The 26,864-nt window shown below is 43.2% G+C and overlaps 1 protein-coding gene across 1 annotated transcript; it reads left to right on the top strand.

Annotated features, from left to right (window-relative positions):
* On the top strand, positions 1-26,864 carry LOC141220427 (uncharacterized; the record flags this gene model as incomplete). Its single annotated transcript, XM_073666346.1, has 7 exons — positions 1-54; positions 5,168-5,302; positions 5,432-5,611; positions 5,694-5,817; positions 5,901-5,998; positions 6,196-6,286; positions 24,891-26,864. Coding segments are annotated over 7 exons (2,127 nt in total), but the record flags the coding sequence as incomplete, so codon positions are not given.

Raw genomic sequence — 26,864 nt, 5'->3', positions numbered from 1 at the left:
AGGTCCTGTGCGCACAGAACTGCCATATATGTGGTGGCGGCTCTGCAGGTGGAGGTATGTGGAGATCCCCCATTACTGGGCGCAGGGGGCATTAACCCCTTCAGCACCGAGACTCTTTTGGGGTCTGTGTGGTGTGAACAGTGAGGTAACAGCTGTGGACAGAATGCGGCTTAGTTGGTTCCCGTCCACATTAGATCCCATCAGACGACTGCAGGATGAAGGACAGAAGCCCAGAGAAGTCCTCACACAACGCCATTATTCATCTCCTAGCTCCAGCACAGTAATGTAGATACTGGTGATTTCTCTCCATTACTGGATCGAGTATCGGGGGAGTTCTAGACCGCGCCCCGTATGTCTTGTGTCTGTTATTCAGACAATGTACATTTGGGCATTGCCTGCCATACACTGTAGTGCTGTAGCCATGTTTTCTACTGGCATTACTGCGATTGGCCGGCCGCATCTTGTTATCGGTAGTGATGAGGGAACGTGCTCCGTTGAGGGGTTAACCGAGCACGCTCGAGCATAACTGAGTATCATAGGAGCGCTCGTATATCATGTTCGCATCCCTGCATTTGCATGATTTGCGGCTGTTAAACAGCTTCAACATGTGAGGATTCCCTAACAAACAGGCCATCCCTGCATGTGTTGAGGCTGTCTAACATCCGCAAATCATGCAGACACAGGGACTCGAACATGATATACGAGCACTCCGATGACACTCAGTTATGCTCGGGCGTGCTCGGTTAACCCCTTATCTAAAGACCATTCGCTGATCACTAGTTCTTGGGTCTTACAGAAGACCCCGCAATGCGATGCTCGGCCCACTGTCCTCAGAAAGTATGGTAGTTCAAGGAGAGTTGTTATAGGAGGGAGTGCTTAGATTAATGTCCTCTCCCTCCCCCTAAATATTATAAAGTTGCACCCTTTAGTTCCTTCCATCTGGCAGTAAAGGATGTATTTCACCTTTTTTAAACCTATTAAATAAATAATGAATTTAAAAAAATGATGTGGAGTCCCCCTCCCTATTTTTGATAACCAGCTAAGGTAAAGAAAACAGCTTGGGGCTGATATTATCCAGCTGGGAAGGTCCATGGATATTGGCCCCTTCCAGCCTAAAAATACCAGTCCGCAGCAGCCCCAGAATTGGAAAATCCAATTTGATGCGACAAATTTTGGCACTTTGCCTGCCTCTTCCCAATTGCCCTGGTATGTTGGCAACCAGGGTAATATTTTTTGGGTTTACGTCAGCTGTGTATTGTCAACTGTTATCAATCCTAACAGTTAGTATTGGAGAAGCGTCTATCAGACACCCCCATTACAAACCCAGTAAACTAAAAGAAAAAAAAACACACACAAATATTTTTTTAGAAAACAACTCCCCGACAGACAACAGAGGAATAAAGTTCAGAGAAGAAGCTTCATAGAAAGACATTGAAGTTACAGACGTCATTTAACACTTTGGGAGAAAGTGATTCCAGGGAGTAAATCCAGAACATGTCTCTGTAGAAGTTTACTGCGTTGTGATTGTGAATCCTCTGCGGTCGTCTCTTCTAACACCGATCGTCGGAGTTCAGAACTTTTATCACCAACTCTGAGAAATGTCTGGCCACGGTGGTCTCACCAAACTTCTGCTCTTCATTCTTTTTTTTGCAGCGGCCGCAGTGGATTTCATCCTAGACTCATTAGAGCCGAATAGAGGAGCCATGTTCCTTCAGTCTGATTGTAATTGATCGTGGTGTTTGTCCATTGTCCACTTTAAAGAAGTTGTTCACTACTTTATATGAACCCCCCCAACGTATCCCCCCCCCCCGGGGCCCAGAAATGTTTTTGAAAATACCTTGCTGTGCCTTTTCTGCCTCTGAGCGGCGCTATCGCTGGCCGCTCAGCGGCATCACGTGACCCGTCACTGATGTCACGTCAAGTGAGGCGTGACATCAGTGACGCGCTCCCTGCAGTGGATGCTGGGCTGTGGGCGGGGTTACCCCGTGCATCACACCCAGGATCCACCGTGTGCTTTCCCAGTGAATGAGGAGAAGGAGAGTGCGCGGTGGATCCCGGGTGTGATGCGCAGGGTAACCCCACCCACAGCCCAGCATCCACCGTGGAACTCAGAAGTGAGTACCCCCTGCTGCAGCTGGAACATGACGTGACATCAGATGTCAGAGCCGGCTGAACCGGGAGGTCACGTGATGCCTGTGAGCGGCCAGTGATAGCGCCGCTCACAGGCAGAAAAGGCACCACAGAGTATTTAGAGAAACACTTATGGGCCCTGGGGGAATACATTGATGGATCATATAAAGTAGTGGACAACCCCTTTAACACAAGGGCACTTTACCGAGTAATTCACACCAGAAATATAGCCAGTAAAAACCACCAATATCCACAGGTGTCCCTTCTAATTGGTGGGAAAACTATCACCTCTAATAATCCTCACACAGTTCTGGAATGACAAACACGTAAAAGTGCCCCTTTATGGATTTGAAAGAAAGTCTGTTTAGACACTTTAGCTTAATAGTATCAGCTCTAATCAAATGGTTATATAGCGATTTACCCTGAAGATTCACAAATTATGGGGTTGTTTTAAAAATGTTATATTTATAGTGATTTTGTGAAGGAATCATGTATTGCTCCCATAGTACAGTGCCCCTTTCATGGTCCCCACACACAGTATACTGTTCCCTCTAGTACCGCCATCCACCCACACACTGTATAATGTCCGCACACTACCTCCATCCCCAATTGGATTTTTTGGGGGTGTTTTTCATGTAATATATGGAAACCTACCGTATTTGCCGGAGTATAAGACGACCCCCAACTTTTCCAGTTAAAATATAGAGTTTGGGATATACTCGCCGTATAAGACTACCCCTCTTCTAACGCAAATACGGTAAAAATTAAAAAAAAATCTATTTGATTTCAATATGGTAATTTTAAAGTGATGAACCTTACCGACGATTGGCTGGTTGTTGTATACAAATCCTGCTTGGATTGGTCAGCTCTCCCTGCCTGCCCAGCCCTCCCTGTCTCCAAGACTATCAGAGCGGTAGCGCATCCCTCTGGCCCTTGTATCATTACTGGTACCTCCTTCTCTGCCTCTCTGATCTTGCTCCTGAGGACTACAGTGACGAGGTGAGGGGGACGCCTGCAGCTTGCTTCACTTAAACTTTCCCGGTGAGACGCCCCCTCACCTCATCACTGCAGTCCTCAGGAGCGAGATCAGAGAGGCGGAGAAGGAGGTACCAGTAATAGGATACAAGGGCGGTCCAGAGGGATGTGCTACTGCCCTGATAGTCTTGGAGACAGGGAGGGCTTATAAATTACCATAAATACCTTATTTTTCGGACTATAAGACGCACTGGACCAAAAGACTCACTTAGGTTTTAGAGAAGGAAAATAGAAAAAAATGTAAGCAAAAAATATGTTCACGATGTACTTTTAAGGGGGAGGGGGTCTTCTGCTGACACTAGTATAGGGGTAATGTCCCCCAATTCTGACAATATGCCCCATCCTGGTATATATGCCCCCCCCCTTCCTTTTATACGTGCATCCCTCCATCCTGGTATGCCTGGAACCCGTCCATCCTGGTATGCATGGCACCCCTCATCCCTGTCCCGGTATGCAAGGCACCCCTCATCCCTGTCCCGGTATGCAAGGCACCCCTCATCCCTGTCCCGGTATGCATGGCACCCCTCATCCCTGTCCCGGTATGCATGGCACCCCTCATCCCTGTCCCGGTATGCATGACACCCCTCATCCCTGTCCCGGTATGCATGGCACCCCTCATCCCTGTCCCGGTATGCATGGCACCCCTCATCCCTGTCCCGGTATGCATGGCACCCCTCATCCCTGTCCCGGTATGCATGGTCCCCCTAATCCCCATCATGCTGCACATAAAAAAAAATAAACACTCCTACTCACCTTTCTTCTCTCTCCTCCAGAGCTGCATCCTGTCTGCCTGCACTGATCTCTCCATGTGAGCCGTGCATGACGTCACTACCATTCGCGGCTCACAAGGAGAGCTCAGCTGCCGGAAGTCACTGCTCCCCATGCCAGGACTGTGTGCGCGGGGAGCAGTGACTTCACTCTCCTTCATAGCCGGCACACAGCAGAGCCGCGCTGCGGCACCTGCTGCTGCCGTCTATCTCCTGGCCCGCTCATTAAAGGGCATGAATATTCACCCCCTCCCCACACCCATGGACGTAGAGAGAGGTTGAATATTCATGTCCTTTTACAGCGGGCACAGGCAATTCCGGCAGCAGCAGGAGCCGCAGCGTGGCTACACTGTGTACCACTATTAAAGAGCATGAATATTCAGTGCTCCCCACGCTCCATGAGCATGGGGAGCACTGAATATTCATTTTCTTTAGCAGCGGGGACAGTGTAGGCTGCAGCCTCCTGTGCCCCGCTCCCCCCACACCCCACACATCATATATATATACCCCCTCCTCCCACAGCTTTCGGAGTATAAGGGTATACGCCCTATAAGATGACACCCGGCGTATAAGACTACTCCTGACTTTTGAGAAGATTTTCAGGGGTTAAAAAGTCGTCTTATACGCCAATACGGTACATGAAAATGCTAAAAAACTCCTATCATATCCAGAGAAAAAAAATACATTGTATATGGAGAATTTGGCATCAAATACCTCTTGTGTTGGTGTTCTTACAAACAAGCTTTTATAAATGTCTCAAACTTCTGTGTGTGAATCAGACCTGAGATCTAACGGGATAGAAGATTACAGTCCGGAAACATTCATAAATAACGGCCGGTGGTGATCTAGTGGGTGACAGGACTCTGGCCAAATATGTTTCTAGAGCCGTAGAAGATGAAGATTTCGTCCTCATCATGAAGTAGTTATTCCTCATGTCACGTGTTATTAATATCTCCTGCAGTTTTGCTAATGCCGATTCCAGTGTCGGTAAATAAGACAAGACTTAGCAATACGGAAGATGAGTCCATGAGAAACGTGTTCAGCTGCAGACTCAAAGGAAGAAACTGCTTGTTGTCTGTGGCCTAAAATATATAGGTTTTATTACTAGATGTAAAGAAGAAAACTAAATAGTATAAAATAGTAAATCTCATATGTTTCCCCTTATTATCTCCAGTAATTGTATTATTACACAGGATTTTTATGAATTTACATCGGCTCATCATCTTCTCATTCAGGTCTCTACAATATCGGATCCTTTAAATAAGAAAATTTTTCTGATTCATCCATTAAACATGGATTTGGACAGGGACAAGATGGTGGAGAGGATATTACACCTCACCCTAGAGATCCTCTTCTGGCTTACTGGAGAGGTGAGAGATTCTGATGACGTCACATTACATCATTCTTATCTATGGGAATAACAGATGGACAGAACTGGAGAGGTGAGGACTCTGGAGATGTCTGGAGTGAGATTTATTAATGTGTCTCTCCATAACCAGGATTACACAGTAGTGAAGAAGACCTCTAGTGAGCGTTGTCAGGAACCTGTGTCTGAGGGATGGGGAAGAACCCTGAACCCAATCACGGAGCTTCCATCTCACCCCCTGATACATGAGGACATCAATGACCAGAAGATCCTAGAACTCACCTACAAGATGATTGAGCTGCTGACTGGAGAGGTGACACTGCTGGGAATGCTGGGACATTATACAGTAACACTATGAAGGGATTGGGGGATGATTGTATCGTTGTATGTGTCAGGTTCCTATAAGGTGTCAGGATGTCGCCGTCTATTTCTCCATGGAGGAGTGGGAGTATTTAGAAGGACACAAAGATCTGTACAAGGACGTCATGATGGAGGTTCCCCAGCCCCTCACATCACCAGGTAATAGACAGGACTAAATACACACGGCCTATAATTATCTGTATGTAATGAATGAATTCAGTCCCTGTATGTGTTTCCTCCAGATATGTCCAGTAAGAAGACAACACCAGAGAGATGTCCCCGTCCTCTTCTTCCACAGGACTGTAAACAAGAAGATCTCAATGTTCCTCAGAATCATCAGGTAGATGGAGAGAAGGTGTCATGAGATCTCCCCTATGATGTGTAGAAGGCTTTGAAGGTCTTGTGTTCAGTCTTGTTTTATCCACCAGTATTATATGTTTTATACTTGTGTAATGAGAACGGTGGAGATGGCAGGATTAGAGCTGATCATAGATGTGACTTCTCATCTGTTTGTGACTTCTACAATATTTGTTTCAGGGTGAAGATCTGTCCCATATTAATACTACAGAGACATATGTAAGGGGTGATGAGCGGTGTAAAGAGGAGATTCCTACAGATAACCGTCCAGGTGAGTAGTAACCACTAAATGCAGAGAAGTCACAGATTCTTCTCAGATAATATAGCACTGCTGGGATAGGTGAACAAGTAGGGTCCATTCAAATAGCAAATGAAACTTGGCACTCAAACAGGCATAATTGTAATGTATTTAATTGCAGTCCAACACAGGTACAATTGTTTTGGTCCTCAAGACCTTCATCAGTGTGTACTGCAGCATAAAGACAAAAAAAATAAAAACTACATATATCAGACAAAAGCATAAAAAGTACCTTATTTTTTGGACTATAAGACTAACCTAGGTTTTAGAGGAGGAAAATAGAAAAAAAATGTAAGCAAAAAATGTGGTCATGATGCCCTGTTAAGTTGTGAATATTCATGGCCTTTAATAGCGGGGACGCTGACAGCCGAGCGCAACTGGAGCCGCGCTGCGGCTACAGTGCGCGCTATTAGGTAGAATGAATGCTCACTGCTCCCCACGCACAGAGTCCCAGCGTGAGGAGCAGTGACTATTCCGGCACAGAGCTGGACACAGCACTGGAGGAGAGAGAAGGTGAGTATGAAAGTTTATTTTTTTTCTGTGCAGCTTGAAGGGGATCAGGGGATGCCAAGCATACCTGGATGAGGGGGCCATACATACAGGGATGAGGGGGGCCATGCATACAAGGATGAGGGGGGCCATACATACAAGGATGAGGGGGGCCATACATACAAGGATGAGGGGGGCCATGCATACAGGGATGAGGGGGGCCATGCATACAGGGATGAGGGGGGCCATACATACAGGGATGAAGGGGGCCATGCATACCTGGATGAGGGGGGGCATACATACAGGGTGCCATACTTACCAGGAGCTGCGCTGCAGGCAGAGTGTGCCGGTTATTAAGGAAAATTAATATTCACTGCCATGGGCGTGGGGAGCAGTGAATATTAATTTTCTTTAGTAGTGGGCACAGTGTAGGCTGCAGCAGGCGGCTGCTGCCTCCTGTGCACCGCTACTCCGCCACTGTCGCTTCCCCCACATCCCCTACCACCCACAGCCACAGTATTTTATGTGTATCGAACTATAAGACGCACCCCCCCACTTTCCTCCAAAATTTTGGAGGAAAAAAGTGCGTCTTATAGTCCGAAAAATACGGTACTAGAAACAAACTGTCATAAAGTATTTCTGAAATTCATAATCATCTGAAAATCAAAATCATTGCAATAGAGAGCACATAATGGTTGTATAATAAGTGTGACCTACCAGACTGCTAGGAATATAGTTAAAAGTAAAAGCAGGAAGGACACAGTGTCTCAGTGGAAAGACAGGATCTAGGGAGACAAACAGCCATAAGAACACCAGCCTCATAGGGAATTATCCAATCGGTACCAGCAGATATATGTAGAAACATACCCAGTAGTGAGAGCAGGAAGTATGACAGGCGTGGAACATGGTATCCGCCGCTGGTTCCTAAGGTCGTCATGTTAAGGGAGGAGAAAGCCTAGTATATGTGGCGGGAACTAATGTCCCAGGAGACCAATCAGGGTGAACCGCTGGTGTAACGTTCCTGGAAGTGGACTGAAGCGTTAGGAGGCGGTGTCTGGATAGCAGTGACGTCACCGGAAGTGACGCCGTGTCAAGCGCTGCTATCAATTGCCTGAAGGCATAGGAGGTGTGACTGGAGAAACTGAGGGCGAACGTGCGTTCCACGGTGCAGGATGTGCATGTCAGAGGCTGCGTCCTGCGTTCCAACAGCAGGAAGACTGTGTTCTGAGTGGGTGGAGTGCGTTACAGAACAGGGGAGTTTGCGTTTTACTGTGTGATGAGGGATGGACGCCGTGCAGGACTATAGGACAAAAGAATAATAAGCCTGGAAATATGACAGGAGGTGAACAGGTGTAAGTGGATCAGCCTGTGGGCCGTGGAGGATGATGATCAGTGATTAAAATAAGGAGAAGCCGTTCTGCAACATAAAGAATACAAAATAAATACCATGATAATGAAAGAAAATTAATCTCTAAAATGACATGCAAATACTGTATCTCAAAACACATATATGTACACTCCCAACAGTGAAAAACTCAAGGCTGACAATAATGTGGTACAATTTATGCAGTTCTCTCTAAACTTATCACAGGAATGACAATTAAACATAATCCCTATTGAGCCCCCTGGGGGTAAGAGTTTGAAGTTCATGGATCTAAAAGGCCTCCCTTATCTTCAGTAGGCGTGCACGGTCACCTCCGCGTCTAGGGGAAAGCACCTGGTCAATGATCTGGAACTTGAGTTGAGATATGTTATGGCCTAATGTAACAAAATGTTGTAGCAAGAGTAGTAGTAGATTCTTACATCTAATTGTGGACTTATGCTTGTGGTTGTGTCGTGTCACCAATGTATGCCAGACCACAAGGGCATTTAATGAAGTATAATATGAAGTTGGTGTAACAGGTAAAATACCCTTTGACCGGGTATTGTTTACCAGTATGGGGATGGTAAATGGTGTTCCCATGTAGGATGTTGTTGCATTGGTGGCACTGCAAGCAGAGGAAGGTTCCCCTTAGGAATTTGTAAAAAACGTTGTTTAACCCAGGTATGTGTGAGGCCCACGTCGGCACGAACTAGTCAATCCTTGAGATTGGGTGCCTGTTTGAAACATGGAAAAAATGGTTGTTGGAACTCTGGGATGTGGGGATAAGCAGATTGTAGAATGTTTCAATGTCTCAGGATGGTTTTGTGCAAGATGTATGCGAACGGATGGTAAGTGTGGACAAACAGAATCTGGTTCATGGTTTTAGGATGGGTGTGAGCTGAAGGTGTGTTATGTTGGTGTAGGATTACAGGGGGATAGCCCCTTTCCTCAAATTTGTGGCACATTTCCGGTAACCTCTGTGAGTGTAATTGATCATTACTCACTATCCTATTTACCCGCTGGAACTGGGATTTTGGAATTGACCGTTTCATTTGTAAAGAGTGATTACTCGTAAAGTGTAAGAGACCGTTTTGATCGGTAGGTTTTGTGTATGTCAGTGGTTAGTAATCCTTGTTGGTCCTTGAGGACCTTGGTATCCAGGAAACTGATTTGATGAGAACTGTGAGTCATGGTAAAGCCCAGGTCTGTCCAGGAGGAGTTCAAAAGGTCATAGAACTCATTTAGAGATTCCTGTGGACACCCCTCATATGCAAAAAATGTCATCGATGTAATTTTTCCATGCGATGGAGTGAGTATGGAAGAATGGATTAGAGTATACTATTTGGGCCTTGAAGGTGGCCATATGAGAGTTGGCATAAGGGGGGTCATGTCAGAGCCCATCGCTGTCCCTTTAGTCTTTAGGAAGTAAGCATCTTGAAACAAGAAATCATTTTTGTTAAGAACAAAGATCAGGAGTTCAATGCAAAGTTCAATGATAAGGGGATCTGTCTGTGACTCAAGAAACAGACTGTGTAAAGCACGTATACCTTTGGAGTGTGAAATACATGTATAGAGGCTGTTGACATCTAAAGAAACCAAGATGCATTTAGGGGGGGACACATTTTAGGTCAGTGATAAAACTGAGGAAAGCTCCTGTATCTAGTAAAAAGGAGGGGTTTTTTTTAATCAAAGGTGTCAATATTTTGTCTAAGAAAATTGATAAAGGTGAAAGAAGCAAATCTGTTGAGGTTACTATAGGACGACCGCGAGGATGGTCAAGGCTTTTGTGAATTTTGAAGAGTACATAAAAGACAAGTGTGATGGGATGTTGCTTAGTGAGAAAATCACATGCCTTACTATCAATCACTCCTCTGGAGAGAAAATGTTCCAACACAGATGCTATTGCAGTCCTGACTTGATGTGTTGAGTCATGGGGTAGTTGTTGGTATGTGGAGTTATCGTTAAGTTGTCTATTGACTTCCAGGAGATAATCCCCTTTATACATCACTACTATGGCGCCCCCTTAGTCTGCCGGTTTGATGATAAGATTGCTCTCTTCCTGAAGGCTTCTGCAGGTCTGACTGTTAAGGGGAGAAATATTGGACTGGTAATGAAGCAGCCCTTTGTCTACCTTGGAATGCAAGTCCTGAAAGGCACTAGCCATGAAACCAATGAAAGTCTCGAGCGCATATAAGCCATGTGGAGGTCTGTATGAACTTTTGGGGCGTAGGCCGAGACTGGCAGCCGTGATGGAGGTATTGACATCAGAGAGGGTAGAGGAAATAGAAAAGGTATTGCCTAGTGTGTCATTGGCAAAGTGTGTCCTAAGGCGTAGTGAGAGATAAAAACACTGTAACTGCATATCAAGATTTAATGTGTTGTACTTGTTAGTGGGACAAAAAGATAACCCCTTCTGTAGTACAGAAAGTTGTGCAATACTCAAAGTCCTAGAGGAGATATTTACCACCAACCATGCTGTGCCTGGGAGCGGATCACTCGTCCACGTTTCCGCTTGTGTTGGCCACCTCTTCTGGTCTTCTGCTTCGGGAATATCTTTTTCGTTGACCTAAAAAAGGAGCAGAATTGGTAAAAAGGTCCCTCCTGTCCGTGTCCGAACTGGAGGTAGAAGAATCTGTAGTGGATTTGGCAAATCTGGGAGCATAATTTCTTGGTCTATCTGTTTTGCCATCTATAGACCCAGTCTTGCTCGTAATCTTCGGTATCTCTCGCAAACTTTTTCCTTTTCTTGCTCTCCGTATCTCGTTGATGCTGGTCGATGTTCGTCTTGATTTTGTTTTGTAGAGTGATGAGCGAGTATGTTCTGTTAACCCTTTCGCCGAGTATGCTCTGGCCGAGCTCTGAGTATTTACAGCTGCTCGGTAATATGTTTGAATCGCTCCTGTGTGCATGATTTGCAACTGTTTGACAGCTTTATTACATGTGAGGAATGTGTAAGAAATAGACATTCCTCCCATGTATTAAAACTGTCAAACAGTCGGAAATCATGCACACGGGAGTGATTCAAACATATCACAGAGCAGCTGTAAATACTCGGAACTCGGCCCCAGCTTACTCGTCGAAAGGGTTAACAGAACATACTCGCTCATCACTAGTGCTGAGTTCTTCTGTAGAGATAGTAGCAGCAAGTTGAGTCTCAATATTTTTTACCTGTTCTTTGATCGATAGAATAGCCTTCTGTAAGTAGTCAACTGTTAGGGTCATAAGATCAAAAGAGCATTTATTAAGGATATGTTAACATTTTATGCAGTACTCAGACTGATCGCTAAACAGGGTTGGACGAATTGGGACCCTCAATCCCCTTAGAATCCTTTGTACTCTGAAATATTCCGTCAATGTGGCACAATGCAACTCGATGCTGGTGAAGTGGCGAAATTCTCGCTCTAAGGTATGTCCTCACGTCTCCTTCGGGGGAACTTTTAAGAAATCACATGATAGGTTAGATTGAGCAATGATATTGGATGTTTCCCCAGCATTATACGAGAACGTGGAAGAGGACATGACACTTCAGCGTGCTTACGTACTGGAGTAGATAATAGTGTAGAAAAACGCAGCACTGCTGGAATAGGTGTGCAAGTAGGGTCCAAAACCATTCAAATAGCAAATGAAACTTGGCAATCAAACAGACATAATTTTAAAGTATTTAATTGCAGTCCAACACAGGTACAAACGTTTTGGTCCTCAAGACCTTCATCAGAGTGTACTGCAGCTTAAGCACAAAAAAATAAAAACTACAAATATCAGACAAAAACATAAAAGTACTAGAAACAAACTGTCATAAGGTAATTCTGAAATTCATAATCATCTGAAAATGCAAAACATTACAATAGAGAGCACATAATAGCGGTATAATAAGTATCTCAACTCAAGTTCCAGGTCATTGAACAGGTGCTTCCCCCTACATGCGGAGGTGACTGTGTACGCCTACTGAAGATAAGGGAGGCCTTTTGGATCCATGAACTTCAAACTCTTACCCCCAGGGGGCTCAATAGGGATTATGATTTATTGTCATTCCTGTGATAATTTTAGGGAGAACTGCATAAGATGTACCACATTGTTCTTGTTAACCTTGAGTTTTTCACTGTTGGAGTGTACATACAGTTAGGTCCATATATATTTGGACAGACAACATTTTTCTAATTTTGGTTCTAGACATTACCACAATGAATTTTAAACAAAACAATTCAGATGCAGTTGAAGTTCAGACTTTCAGCTTTCATTTGAGGGTATCCACATTAAAATTGGATGAAGGGTTTAGGAGTTTCAGCTCCTTAACATGTGCCACCCTGTTTTTAAAGGGACCAAAAGTAATTGGACAGATTAAGTAATTGTAAATAAAATGTTCATTTCTAGTACTTGGTTGAAAACCCTTTGTTGGCAATGACTGCCTGAAGTCTTGAACTCATGGACATCACCAGACGCTGTGTTTCCTCCTTTTTGATGCTCTGCCAGGCCTTCACTGCGGTGGTTTTAAGTTGCTGTTTGTTTGTGGGCCTTTCTGTCTGAAGTTTAGTCTTTAACAAGTGAAATGCATGCTCAATTGGGTTGAGATCAGGTGACTGACTTGGCCATTCAAGAATATTCCACTTCTTTGCTTTAATAAACTCCTGGGTTGCTTTGGCTTTATGTTTTGGGTCATTGGTCGTCGTTTCAAACTACAGATGGACAATCAGTTTGGCTGCATTTGGCTGGATCTGAGCACACAGTATGGCTCTGAATACATCAGAATTCATTCGGCTGCTTCTGTCCTGTGTCACATCATCAATAAACACTAGTGACCCAGTGCCACTGGCAGCCATGCATGCCCAAGCCATCACACTGCCTCCGCTGTGTTTTACAGATGATGTGGTATGCTTTGGATCATGAGCTGTACCACGCCTTCGCCATACTTTTCTCTTTCCATCATTCTGGTAGAGGTTGATCTTGGTTTCATCTGTCCAAAGAATGTTCTTCCAGAACTGTGCTGGCTTTTTTAGATGTTTTTTAGCAAAGTCCAGTCTAGCCTTTTTCTTCTTGATGCTTATGAGTGGCTTGCACCGTGCAGTGAGCCCTCTGTATTTACTTTCATGCAGTCTTCTCTTTATGGTAGATTTGGATATTGATATGCCTACCTCCTGGAGAGTGTTGTTCACTTGGTTGGCTGTTGTGAAGGGGTTTCTTTTCACCATGGAGATTATTCTGCGATCATCCACCACTGTTGTCTTCCGTGGGCGCCCAGGTATTTTTGCATTGATGAGTTCACCAGTGCTTGCTTTCTTTCTCTGGATATGCCAAACTGTAGATTTTGCCACTCCTAATATTGTAGCAATTTCTCGGATGTTTTTTTTTCTGTTTTTGCAGCTTAAGGATGGCTTGTTTCACCTGCATGGAGAGCTCCTTTGACTGCATGTTTACTTCACAGCAAAACCTTCCAAATGCAAGCTCCCCACCTCAGGTCAACTCCAGGCCTTTTATCTGCTTAATTGAGAATGACATGACTCCAAGGCTATTTCATGGACAGGTGTGGGCAATCTCTTTGTTATGTCATTCTCAATTAAGCAGATAAAAGGCCTGGAGTTGACCTGAGGTGGGGAGCTTGCATTTGGAAGGTTTTGCTGTGAAGTAAACATGCAGTCAAAGGAGCTCTCCATGCAGGTGAAACAAGCCATCCTTAAGCTGCAAAAACAGAAAAAAAAGCATCCGAGAAATTGCTACAATATTAGGAGTGGCAAAATCTACAGTTTGGCATATCCAGAGAAAGAAAGCAAGCACTGGTGAACTCATCAATGCAAAAATACCTGGGCGCCCACGGAAGACAACAGTGGTGGATGATCGCAGAATAATCTCCATGGTGAAAAGAAACCCCTTCACAACAGCCAACCAAGTGAACAACACTCTCCAGGAGGTAGGCATATCAATATCCAAATCTACCATAAAGAGAAGACTGCATGAAAGTAAATACAGAGGGCTCACTGCACGGTGCAAGCCACTCATAAGCATCAAGAAGAAAAAGGCTAGACTGGACTTTGCTAAAAAACATCTAAAAAAGCCAGCACAGTTCTGGAAGAACATTCTTTGGACAGATGAAACCAAGATCAACCTCTACCAGAATGATGGAAAGAGAAAAGTATGGCGAAGGCGTGGTACAGCTCATGATCCAAAGCATACCACATCATCTGTAAAACACAGCGGAGGCAGTGTGATGGCTTGGGCATGCATGGCTGCCAGTGGCACTGGGTCACTAGTGTTTATTGATGATGTGACACAGGACAGAAGCAGCCGAATGAATTCTGATGTATTCAGAGCCATACTGTGTGCTCAGATCCAGCCAAATGCAGCCAAACTGATTGTCCATCTGTAGTTTGAAACGACGACCAATGACCCAAAACATAAAGCCAAAGCAACCCAGGAGTTTATTAAAGCAAAGAAGTGGAATATTCTTGAATGGCCAAGTCAGTCACCTGATCTCAACCCAATTGAGCATGCATTTCACTTGTTAAAGACTAAACTTCAGACAGAAAGGCCCACAAACAAACAGCAACTTAAAACCACCGCAGTGAAGGCCTGGCAGAGCATCAAAAAGGAGGAAACACAGCGTCTGGTGATGTCCATGAGTTCAAGACTTCAGGCAGTCATTGCCAACAAAGGGTTTTCAACCAAGTACTAGAAATGAACATTTTATTTACAATTACTTAATCTGTCCAATTACTTTTGGTCCCTTTTAAAACAGGGTGGCACATGTTAAGGAGCTGAAACTCCTAAACCCTTCATCCAATTTTAATGTGGATACACTCAAATGAAAGCTGAAAGTCTGAACTTCAACTGCATCTGAATTGTTTTGTTTAAAATTCATTGTGGTAATGTCTAGAACCAAAATTAGAAAAATGTTGTCTCTGTCCAAATATATATGGACCTAACTGTATATGTGTTTTGAGATACTGTATTTGCATGTCATTTAACGGAGATTAATTTTCTTTCATTATCATGGTATTTATTTTGTATTCTTTATGTTGCAGAACGGCTTCTCCTTATTTTAATCACTGATCATCATCCTCCACGGCCCACAGGCTGATCACTTACACCTGTTCGCCTCCTGTGATATTTCCAGGCTTATTATTTTTTTGTCCTATAGTCCTGCACGGCTTCCATCCCTCATCCCACAGTGGAACGCAAACTCCCCTGTTCTGGAACGCACTCCACCCACTCAGAACACAGTCTTCCTGCTGTTGGAACGCATTACGCAGCCAAATCTGACACTATACGGCTGTACACTGTTATCTGGGCACATGGCAGGTTAAGAAAGGAAGATGCGCCATTTAGCTATTTGAATGCAGATCTTGCTGGAATAGTTTGCAGACACAATGTATTGAGAGCACTGTTCATGGTCACCTGGCAGCTCAAAAGATGGCTACCATAAACAGGAATGGTGCTATCTACTCCAATTTCCATATCCGAAGGATTGTCTTGCTCATCACCCTTTAACCCCTTCACGACATTGGACTTATCCATACATCCAGGTCAGTAAGTACTTACCTACCTTGGATGTATAGATATGCCCAGTTGATTCTGCGTGCACAGGAGCTGGGCACGCACGATGGCCGCCGGGTGTCAGTTGATCTGACAGCTACACCTCAACTGTTCTTGGAATCAGTGTAGGGTATTAGTAACTTATTAACTAATTCCCGTAAGGCAAATAATCCCTCAACTCAAGATTCTCTATTAATATATATATTTACCAATAACAATAAAAGAAAATGTGTGCAATTTTAAAATTACAATGAATGTGTGGTCTTTATATGGTCTTGATGTAAAGCGTTCTAATTTATTATTGAAGATAAAGACAAAAAGCCGGCACCTGTGTATTTCAGAGCCTCCTTAAGCAGCAATGTTACAAAAGCAGTCAGGACACCTCATCCCACACAAGCCGGACGCATATCTCAATGGAAACAGTGAGCAATCGTCTGTGTCAGTAAGAGGATAGATAGCACTCACTGACTGTAAAAATACCAGTCTTTATTTCATCACTTTAAAACCTAAGAGCGGGGGAGTATGTGGAACATATCGTGGATGACAGCCATTTCACGCTTCCTTGCGCTTCTACGGGTCTCAAGATGAATGCTATCTATCTTCTTACTGACACGTTCTAATTAGTGATGAGCGAGCATGCTCGTTACTCGAGATTTACGAGCATGCTCGGGCGAGCACCTAGTATCTTCAGAGTGCTCGGAGTTATGTTTGAATCACTCCCGTGTGCATGATTAGCAGGCATTTCTCACATGTATTAAAGCTGTCAAACAGTTGCAAATCATGCACAGAGGAGTGATTTAAACATAACACCGAGCACTCTGAAGATACTCTGTGCTCGCCCAAGCATGCTCGCTGAAAGGGTTAACAGAACATACTTGCTCATCACTGGTTCTAATTTATTAATTTGTCATCAGTAACAGAAACTATATTATCTTTTCCATGGTATCACCTATATTCATTGATAATGAGCACGTCCACTAGAGGGCGTCTCCTACTAGTTCGACGTTGTCTCACTGTCAATAGTTTATAATGAGGGACTAACCACTTTTTTGGAAGCACAGAGGCTCTGGAATAGTGAAAATGGCTTCTCACTCCCCAAAAGAAATATAGCAAATTCTGCTCTCCCAAATGCAAATGCTCCCATCCCTTCTGAGCACCACGGTGTGCCCAAATCGCAGTTAGCGTCCATATGTTTGGCATTTCTGTAGCGATGAAAGTTGGCCTAATTAACGGGTGCATGTCTCCAGAAGTATGAGCTAGGCACAATGTACAGGCAATACAACGTACTAGGCACTACAAAGGTAGTTTGCAATTTTCACTCGGCAACATCCACTGCTGCTTGTTTCTGGAAAAGAAAAACATGGAGTGAAAATCTACACTACACCTGTAGATAAAATCCCAAAGGGGGTATATTTTCCAAAATGTGGTCACTTGAGGGGGGATTCTGCTCTTCTAGCACTTAGGGGCTTTGTATATGGAGTCCTGCGCTCGAGGAGGCAAATAGTGCTCTGTCCTTCCCGAGTCTCTGTGTGGCTAACCAGTACTGTACAGCCACATGTGGGGTATTTCTACATTGAGCAGAATTTGTGGGATTAATTTTGGTGCCATTTTTATCCATTTCCCAGTGTGAAAAATCTAAAATCAATGGCTAAAACAAAATTTTAGTGGGAAAAATTATATTATTTTTTCTTCACTGCCCAATAGTATAAAATTCTGTAACCCCCCCTGTGGTGTCAATATGATCACTGCACCCCTAGATGAATTCATTGAGAGGTTTAGTTTGTAAAATAGGGTCTCTTACGGGAGAGGTTCTATTGTTCTGGCACCTCAGGGGCTCTGCCAATGGGATATGGCACCCTCAAGCCAGCCCAGCAAAATCTGACCTCCAATATGGCACTTTTTCCCTTCTGAGCTTTGCACTGTGCCTCAAAAGTAGTTTTCTTCCACATATGGGGTATCGGCATACTCGGGAGAAATTACGCAACAAATTTTGGGGTCCATTTTATCCTGCTATCCTTGTGAAAATGAAAAAAATTAGGGCTAAAACAACATTTTTGTGGGAAAAATATATATTTTTCATTTTCACAGATCAACGTTGTAAAATTCTGTGAAGCACTTGTGGTTTCAATGTGCTCACCACACATCTAGATAAGTTCCTTGAGGGGTCAGGTTTTCAAAAAGAGGTCACTTGTGGTAGTTTTTCACTGTTTAGGCAAATCAAGGGATCTCCAAATGCGACATGACACTCGCAGACCTGAAAGGTCTTGGAATTACTGTTGCAGAAGTTCCTTCAGTTGCTTAGCTCCTGCAGCCTCCGTTCTGTCGGTAAACTTCCTCTCCTGCTCTTCACCGGTCACATAGATCAGTGCAGAGCAGAAGAATAGACAGCAGCTCTTTCTGTGATTGGGGAGGATGCAGTATCAGCTTTCTCCTCCATCACAGGAAGCTACCTTCGGACTATAAGACGCACACTTTTTAACAAGAGTTTTTCTTGTTAAAAAATGCATTTTATAGTCCAAATAATATGGTAGATAAATTCCTTAAGGGATCTAGTTTCCAAAATGGGTTCACTTGTGAAGGTTTTTCCTCTATTCAGGCACATCAGGGGCTCTCCAAACACGACATGACACCCGCAGACCATTCCATCAAAGAAATGTCGTACGCCTAAACAGTAGTTTCCTCCACATATGGAGTATCTGCATACTCAGGAAAAATTGCACAACAAATTGTGTGGTGCAATTTTTCTTGTTACCCTTGTGAAGAAGTAAAATGTGGGGCAAAAAAACATTTTTGTGGGAAAAATTAGATTTTCTGTATTTTCACGGCTCAACATTATAAACTTCTGTGAAGAACATGGGGGTTCAAGGTGCTCACCATACTTCTAGATAAGTTCTTTGAGGGGTCTAGGTTCCAAAATGGTGTCACTTGTGGGGTGTTTCCACTGTTTAGGCACATCAGGGGCTCTCCAATCGCGACATGGCGTCCACTAATTATTCCAGCAAATTTTACATTTAAAAAGTCAAATGGCGATCCTTTTCTTCTGAGCCCTGCCATGCGCCCAAACAGTTGTTTTCCCCCACGTGGGGTATCAGCATGCTGAAGAGAAAATGCACAACACATTTTGGGATCCATTTTCTCCTGTTACACTTTGTGAAACTAAAAATTTCCTTCCACATTCCATTAATTCCTGTGAAACACCTGAAGGGTTACTAAACTTCTTGAATGTGGTTTTGAGCCCCTTAATGGGTGCAGTTTTTAGAATGGTGTCACTTTTGGGTATTTTCTGTCATATGCGTATTGACAAATTACCGAGAGGGTAAAAAAAAACCTGGTTGAGGGGTGTATAAAAAATGTCTTTTATTACTGTTTTACTAAAATGTGGTAAAGAAGTAAATTAAAACTACACTAGTTTTGTCTGTGCACTTACTATGATATTAAGTCTCTAGAAACTGTATAGTATTAGGATACATCTGATATCATGAGCTCATTAAATTCATTATAGTTTTCCTCTGTCTGCAGTTCATAGATTAGTTGATCACTTTATTTATTAGGACATACACAGTTTCCCTAGTGCTACCGAAAATATATACATGGCCACCCCAACAATTTTCGCCATGTTTGGCTTCCTCAGGGGGCTGGGGCTGTTAGTGGCTGGACAGAGCCTGCGCCGCCCAGAGCTTCTTCTTCCGACGTCTCTTCCATCACTAGCACTGCCTGCAGAATGTATAAACGGTAATTACTTACCGGTAATTTGACTTTCCTGAAATCCATGACAGTACCATACGAGAGAGTAGGATCCGCCCATTACTGGACAGGAAGCCCTGAGCACAAAATAAAAAGGCAACTCCCACTTTCTCCTTCAATGTGGTTTCCAGGAGTCAAGTAAGAGTCACCCAATTCATCATCATTTTTATTTATACATTCACTCAAGCGCATTCTTCATTGGGAGAAGAGAAGACTAAGAACTATCAACCAAAAGCCAGAGGGAGGGAAAATTAGGGTGCTGTCATGGGTTTCAGGAAAATCAAATTAGCGGTAAGTGATTATCGTTTTTCCCTTCCCCCATGACAGCACCATACGAGAGACAATAGCAATGGAGCCCTTCAATAGGGAGGGAGCACCCATGTAGGATCTTACACCTGAAGAAAGATCCCTGAAATATCCTAGTTCAACAGATTGTGATTTTTTTAGATATCATTCAGTCTTCCTTCTTGAAGCACTATCAACATAATCTCTATCGATTTGGAGCTTAAACCAAAAGCACCAACAAGAGTAAAAAGGATTTTTACAACACTCTTTCCTCTTTATCTCCCAGAGAATGGTCTATATTTAGAGACTTCACTTATATACATGGTTGAATATCTTTCACAGATTTGATTAGATATTCTGTTTTCATTAAATCAACTAACCAACAACTGAAGTATATAAGAACTGGTACTAGGACACAGCGTGTAATAGAAGCAGAAGTTAATCGATTCAGGGAACCTGGTAACCTTAACCAGGCTTTGACTAGGGTTTCTACTTTAATATTGTTGGCATTTTCAATTGAAGGCCCCACTTAAGCCCAAGATCTGGGCCCTAAACCCTTTCTAGGGTCAATGATCACATAATTATTCAAAACTACCCAACTCTATGCTACCAAGAGTAGATAGAGCATCCCAGATTGCCAAAATGGGGATCTCAAAACCAGCAGAAATATTTAGTACTTTATATCCCTTAAGATGTAATGTTAAGTCCCCCCAAAAAATGTATTTAAGCCGAACGGACCCTTATAGTTTGAGATTTCCATCCTGGGGAGTTTCTGGCTACCACAATCTAGCCAAGGACCAAGAGCTAATACAACTAGAAAGGGTAAGATACAGATCTGAGCTATTCCAAAAGAAAAGTCACAATCCACCGTTCATGCAGGTGTGATCGTATTTACGCTATTCCCCTATAATAGCATCAATTCTGCAACTTTATAATCCAACCATGGAGATTGCTAGATGAAAATAGTTCAAATGAAAAATAGATTAGTTTTCAAGCAAAGAAACTAAGTAAACCAAGTGATAACCATCTCCTCTGACACACTTTTTTTTTTCTCCAAAGCAACTCATTCAGAAAGAGATCTAGATCTCTTATGGCATTGGTCAAATCTCAGATGGTCTTAAGCTAAGGTATTAGCATCCCATCCCGTTAAACATGTACCTTAAGTACATATCATCCTGTGCTTGAGTAATAATCAGAACAGTCTTACCTCAGTGTGAAGGCATTCATCTTAACTAGCAAAGATGCTTCTCCTTCACCACAGGAGTCTCACGGGTACGGGAACATTTTAACTCATCCACTGATTCCTCCTTTTATAGGTTTATTGCAGCGCTGCCGTCTTATCACTCCAAGAGCGCACTGACTGGATATTTAACCAACTCGCCACTTAGTTGAGTCTACCAGTTTATGACTTTAATCACAAGAATACATAGTGTAATATGGTTCCATTGACTTAATTTCCAATTTGTCCATCTGCACTTCTAACTGGGAGGATACACTGGTCTTGAAATAATTTTACCAGATCTGGTATAATCATGTCTGTCGGGCAACTCCATTAGGAAAATGGACTGGGATATTTACTGGTTCGTCAGTCCCATACCAGCGAGTCCAACTCGTACCTTCCTTAGTAGGGCAGGCCGGTAGTGCTGCCCGACTCAGTACAATCAAGTTTATCTTATCATTCCGAATCAGGAGGGTAGATTGAGGCAATTTTTGGACTATCAACCATAGTTAGCAGTGAGTCCAGCTCGCACTTCCCTTAGGAAGGCCGACCGGTATAGTGCTGCCTTACTTGGCACAATCAAGTTTATCTTACTATTCCATACCAGGAGGGTAGATTGGGGCAATTGGTGGTCTATCAACCAACTCATACCTCCCTTAAGAGGTCAGACCAGTATAGTGCTGCCCTCTTGGCACGATCAAGTTTCTTATCACTGTAAGCCAGAAGGGTAGATTGGAGCAAATGTTGGATTTTCAGCCCCCCACCGGTGAGTACAACTCGCAGCTCCTCCTACCATTTCCTATCAGGGGGATATGGGGTATAGAGAGTTTAATCACTTGAGGTCCAAAAGGTCATTCGAAGTGGTTTCTTTTAAGCTTAGCGTAGCCATGTTCCTCTTGCACCTTCAACCAGGAGGGGGTGGGGGGAACTGAGCTGCAGATGTTTATCAGCCAGTTCATCTAAAGAGATGGAGGCCTCTCATATGATGAGAGGTTGAAAAAGTTGAGCTTGTTTAGCTTAGAAAAATAACTCCTCAGAGGGGGATCTCATTTACATCTATAAATATATGTGTGGTCAGTACTAAGGACTAGCACATGACTTATTCCCTCCAAAGACCATACTAAGGACCAGGGGCACTCATTACGGGTGGAAGAAAGGCGATTCCAGCTCCTAAAATATGAAAGGGTCCTTTACTGTCAGACTGTGGAATGCCAACCACAAGAGGTAGTAAGGGCAGACACTAACAGCTTTCAAAAAAGATAAGGCTGGATGATTTCCTCGATACACATAACATTGTGGGTTACAGTTAAATTAGATAAAATATTACACCTATAGTAGTACATTTGATCCAGGGTTCTAGGACTGATCGCCTTTTCTTGGGGTCAAGAGGGAATTTTTTTTTTCCCCCTTGATGCAAATTGCTGAATGTGTCCTGGGTTTTGCCTTCTTCTAGATCAACAGTTTTTAGGTATAGGGATTTTACTAAAACCATTATTAGAAATACAAAAAAATAAAACTAATTAAAAATTATAAACTGGTTCATTATAATTGTAATAGTGAAGTTATAATAAAAACGGTAATAATACATTTGTGAGGCCTAGTTCCAGTAAGTTAGTGTCAGAGTACAATTGGGGGAGAAAGGTTGAACTTGATGGACCTAGGTCTTTATTCAATCTATGTTACATTACTAATGATCCCAGATTGTGAAGATCAACTGGACTTAAATTGGTATTATTCTTTTAGCACCCCCATTCACACCTTTACCAAGAAGACCACTGGGACATAGATGTTAAATGCAGACTAGTTCAATATTCTATCCAAGTATGAGGGATTGACTGGACCTGTTACTCAGCAGCTATCCTTTGGACTGTATTTAATAGAATCACCCCAGACCGAGGGCATCGTCCAGAGACCTTCCTTACCAATATCGGTAATATTGCTAGTAAAGGGTAGTGAAGTTTTGAGACCTTAGTGAAACAGATCTACAAGCCCCAAGTTGTCTGGCTAACCAGGCAACCCCCCGTAAGGCAGACAGCTGAGGAAAATCCTAGACCTAACGTGACAGCTTTTTCCGCAACTATGAAGCGGTCTGAAAAAAACCTTCAGACAGGCCAACATGAGTCATAAACCTACACCTGAATTGGCATGAGGCCTAGCCGTGAGGCTCAATATGCAAGCCATGAGGCCTGGCCGTGAGGATCAATATGCAAGCCATGAGGCCTAGACATGAGGCCTAACCGTGAGGCTCAATATGCAAGCCATGAGGCTCAATACGCAAGCCGTGAGGCTCCATGCGCAAGCCATGAGGCTTAATACGCAAGCCATGAGGCACAATACGCAAGCCATGAGGACTAGCCATGAGACTCATTACGCAAGCCATGAGGCCTAGCCGTGGGGTTCAATATGCAAGCCATGAGGCATAGCCGTGAGACTCCATACGCAAGCCATGAGGCTCAATACGCAAGCCATGAGGCCTAGCCGTGAGGCTCAATACGCAAGCCATGAGGCCTAGCCGTGAGGCTCAATACGCAAGCCATGAGGCCTAGCCGTGAGGCTCAATACGCAAGCCATGAGGCCTAGCTGTGATGCTCAATATGCAAGCCATGAGGCCTAGCCATGAGGCTCAATATGCAAGCCATGAGGCTCAATACGCAAGCCATGAGGCCTATCCGTGAGGCTCAATACACAAGCCATGAGTCCTAGCCGTGAGGCTCAATGCACAAGTCACGAGGCCTAGCCATGAGGCCTAGCCGTGAGGCTCAATACACAAGCCATGAGGCCTAGCAGTGAGGCTTTATACACAAGCCATGAGGCCTAGGCCAAACAAACGTAGGTAGGTACGGAATCATTAAATTTAGTTTCTTCCAGACTGATGTTATCATTTCAGCGCCCAACTGGGCCCCTGCTCATTGCTACTCACTAGAGGTAGCTATAGAACTCAGCATGGTGTTCCATGATTTATGGCTGCTCCAGCCGTGAGCTCCAGGCTTCTACATCCTTGAGGACAGGAAACACATTGAAGGAGGAAGTGGGAGTTGCATTTTTATTTTGTGCTCAGGGCTTCCTGTCCGGTAATAGGGGCAGATCCTACTCTCTCTCGTATGGTGCTCTCATGGGGGAAGGGAAAAAGGTGGCTCCTGGTGACAGAAGCAGATGTCACAGTAGGAGATCCCAGAGGAGATAGGACCCACCATTTGCAGAAGCCCTTATATGACACAATGGCAGAAAACCAGAGCAGGAGAAATACCCATAAAGTGACTCCATTTTGGAAATTATAACTCTCAGTGAATTAATCTATAGAAGTAGTGACTATTTTGATTCCACAGGCACTTTCCTGAAATTAACACACAGTGGATGTTGTAGATTGAAAATTGCAAATATGCTATTTTATTACCCAACACATAGTGTCCAGATTGTGCTCCAGGAGACACACACCATAAATTAAGTGGGTTCTGCCACTATAGTAATGCCAAATACATGGATGCTATGTGGTTTGGGCACACTGCAAGGCGCAGAAGTGAGGGGGAGATTTGACTTTGGGAGAGCGGATATTGCTGGATTGGTTTATGGAAGCCATGTTGCTTTTCAAGAGCCTTTGAGCCACTAATAATGTGGAAACCTCTGTTTTTCAGATGATGGACCTGAATGAGGACTTGTTTTTTTGTGAGATTAATAGAAGTTTTTCTTGGTATTATTTTTGCCTACATAACATTGTTTGGTGGCTTTTTATTCCATATTTGGGAGGCAGAAGTAACAAACAATTGAACACCACACTTTACTGGTTCATGCTATGAGGTTTTCTATTAGACTGTGAACGGTCATTGTCTTGGTGAATAATTCAATTTTTTTTCATAACTTGCCATTTTTACGGACTATTTAAGTAGAAATGTTCAAAAATATATAATTACAAGGATTTTTTATTAAAAAATAATAATTGGTTTTATTATTGGCAGATGTCTGTACCAGGAGATCAGAGGGACACCTGACATCTTCAATTTTTAAATCAGGTGATCTTGAGATCCCACAGGATACAATTGAAGTGAATGCCATTACTCCAGATATACCATCATCCCTTCACAGCAAAGATCTGTCATCTGATCATTTGAAACAGGTCCTGTCTTCTGATTCATTACCGACTACTAAGGAAAATCCAAGTCACAAAATAAGCATTAAAAAACAAACTGCTCCTAAAGCAAAGAAGCCATTTTCACGTTCAGAATATAGAAATAGTTTTCCCCTCAAAAAGTCTTTTCTTAAACATGAAAAAATTCACACAGCAGAGAATAGATTTTCTTGCTCCAAGTGTGGGAGATGTTTTAACCAGAAATCAGATTTTGTTAGGCACCTGAGAACTCACACAGGGGAAAAGCCTTTTTCCTGTTCAGAATGTGGGAAATGTTTTACAAAGAAATCAAATCTTATCAAACATCAGAGAACTCACACAGGGGAGAAGCCATTTTCATGTTCAGAATGTGGAAACTGCTTTACAGTGAAATCAAGTCTTATTGCACATCAGAGAACTCACACAGGGGAGAAGCCATTTTCATGTTCAGAATGTGGAAGCTGCTTTACAGTGAAATCAAGTCTTATTGCACATCAGAGAACTCACACAGGGGAGAAGCCATTTTCATGTTCAGAATGTGGGAAATGTTTTATAAAGAAATCAAATCTTATCAGCCATCAGAGAACTCACACAGGGGAGAAGCCATTTTCATGTTCAGAATGTGGGAACTGCTTTACAGAGAAAACATATCTTATTGCACATCAGAGAATTCACACAGGGGAGAACCCATTTTCATGTTCAGAATGTGGGAAATGTTTTATAAAGAAATCAAATCTGATCAGCCATCAGAGAACTCACTTAGGGGAGAAGCCATTTTCATGTTCCGAATGTGGGAACTGCTTTAAAGAGAAATCAAAACTTATTACACATCAGAGTACTCACACAGGGTTGAAGCCATTTTCATGTTCAGAATGTGGGAAATGTTTTATAAAGAAATCAAATCTTATTAGACATCAGAGAATTCACACAGGGGAGAAGCCATTTTCGTGTTCAGAATGTGGGAAATGTTTTGTACAGGAATCAAATCTTATTAGACATCAGAGAATTCACACAGGGGAGAAGCCTTTTTCATGTTCAGAATGTGGGAACTTTTTTACATTGCAATCAACGCTTATCGAACATCAGAGAACTCACACAGGGGAGAAGCCATTTTCATGTTCAGAATGTGGGAAATATTTTGCAAAGAAATCAAATCTTATCAAACATCAGAGAACTCACACAGGGGAGAAGCCATTTTCATGTTCAAAATGTGGGAAATGTTTTAACCAGAAAGCGCATCTTGATAGCCACCAGAGAACCCACACAGAGGAGAATGCCGCAGCTAAACCCAACTAGTCTCTGTACAGACTAGAAAGGCCCTAGCTGCACAACTAAAAACGCCACGGACCTAACTCTCTATTAGGCCATTGAGGAGTTTCTCGTACCTCCGGAGGAACCAGAGGGGAGGCCACAACACACTGTCAACCAGGGAAAAGGAAAGTATGAAGTAAAATACGAAAACCCTGAGTGAGAAACCTAAAACACATTCATATAGGGCAAAGTAAGCAAGCTGAGGAGAACTAAAAATAAAAGGAACAAGTATAATCTCCCAGAAACCTAACATTGTTAGACTTAAAAGGTACTGGGAGGGAAAGCAAACTAAGCAAACTGACCAGGAGGATAGTTTCACCTTTGTGGTGAAACTTACAAAATTCATCCTCACCAACTGTATATGTAAAACCCGTCCATTTATAATGACCACGGACAAGATAAAGATTCCCAACTCACATCAGGACCACAAGATCCCAGGTACTTTCAGCTGCATCACATCTAATGTAATGTACTTAATTATATGTACCAAATGTCTAACTGGGGGTCTGTATGT

The sequence above is a fragment of the Phyllobates terribilis genome, unplaced genomic scaffold, assembly GCF_046119375.1.
Source record: "Phyllobates terribilis strain yellow unplaced genomic scaffold, ASM4611937v1 Scaffold_292__1_contigs__length_2399606, whole genome shotgun sequence".
NCBI classification, from domain to species: Eukaryota; Metazoa; Chordata; class Amphibia; order Anura; family Dendrobatidae; genus Phyllobates; species Phyllobates terribilis.
This window is presented reverse-complemented; position numbering and strand designations above follow the sequence as displayed.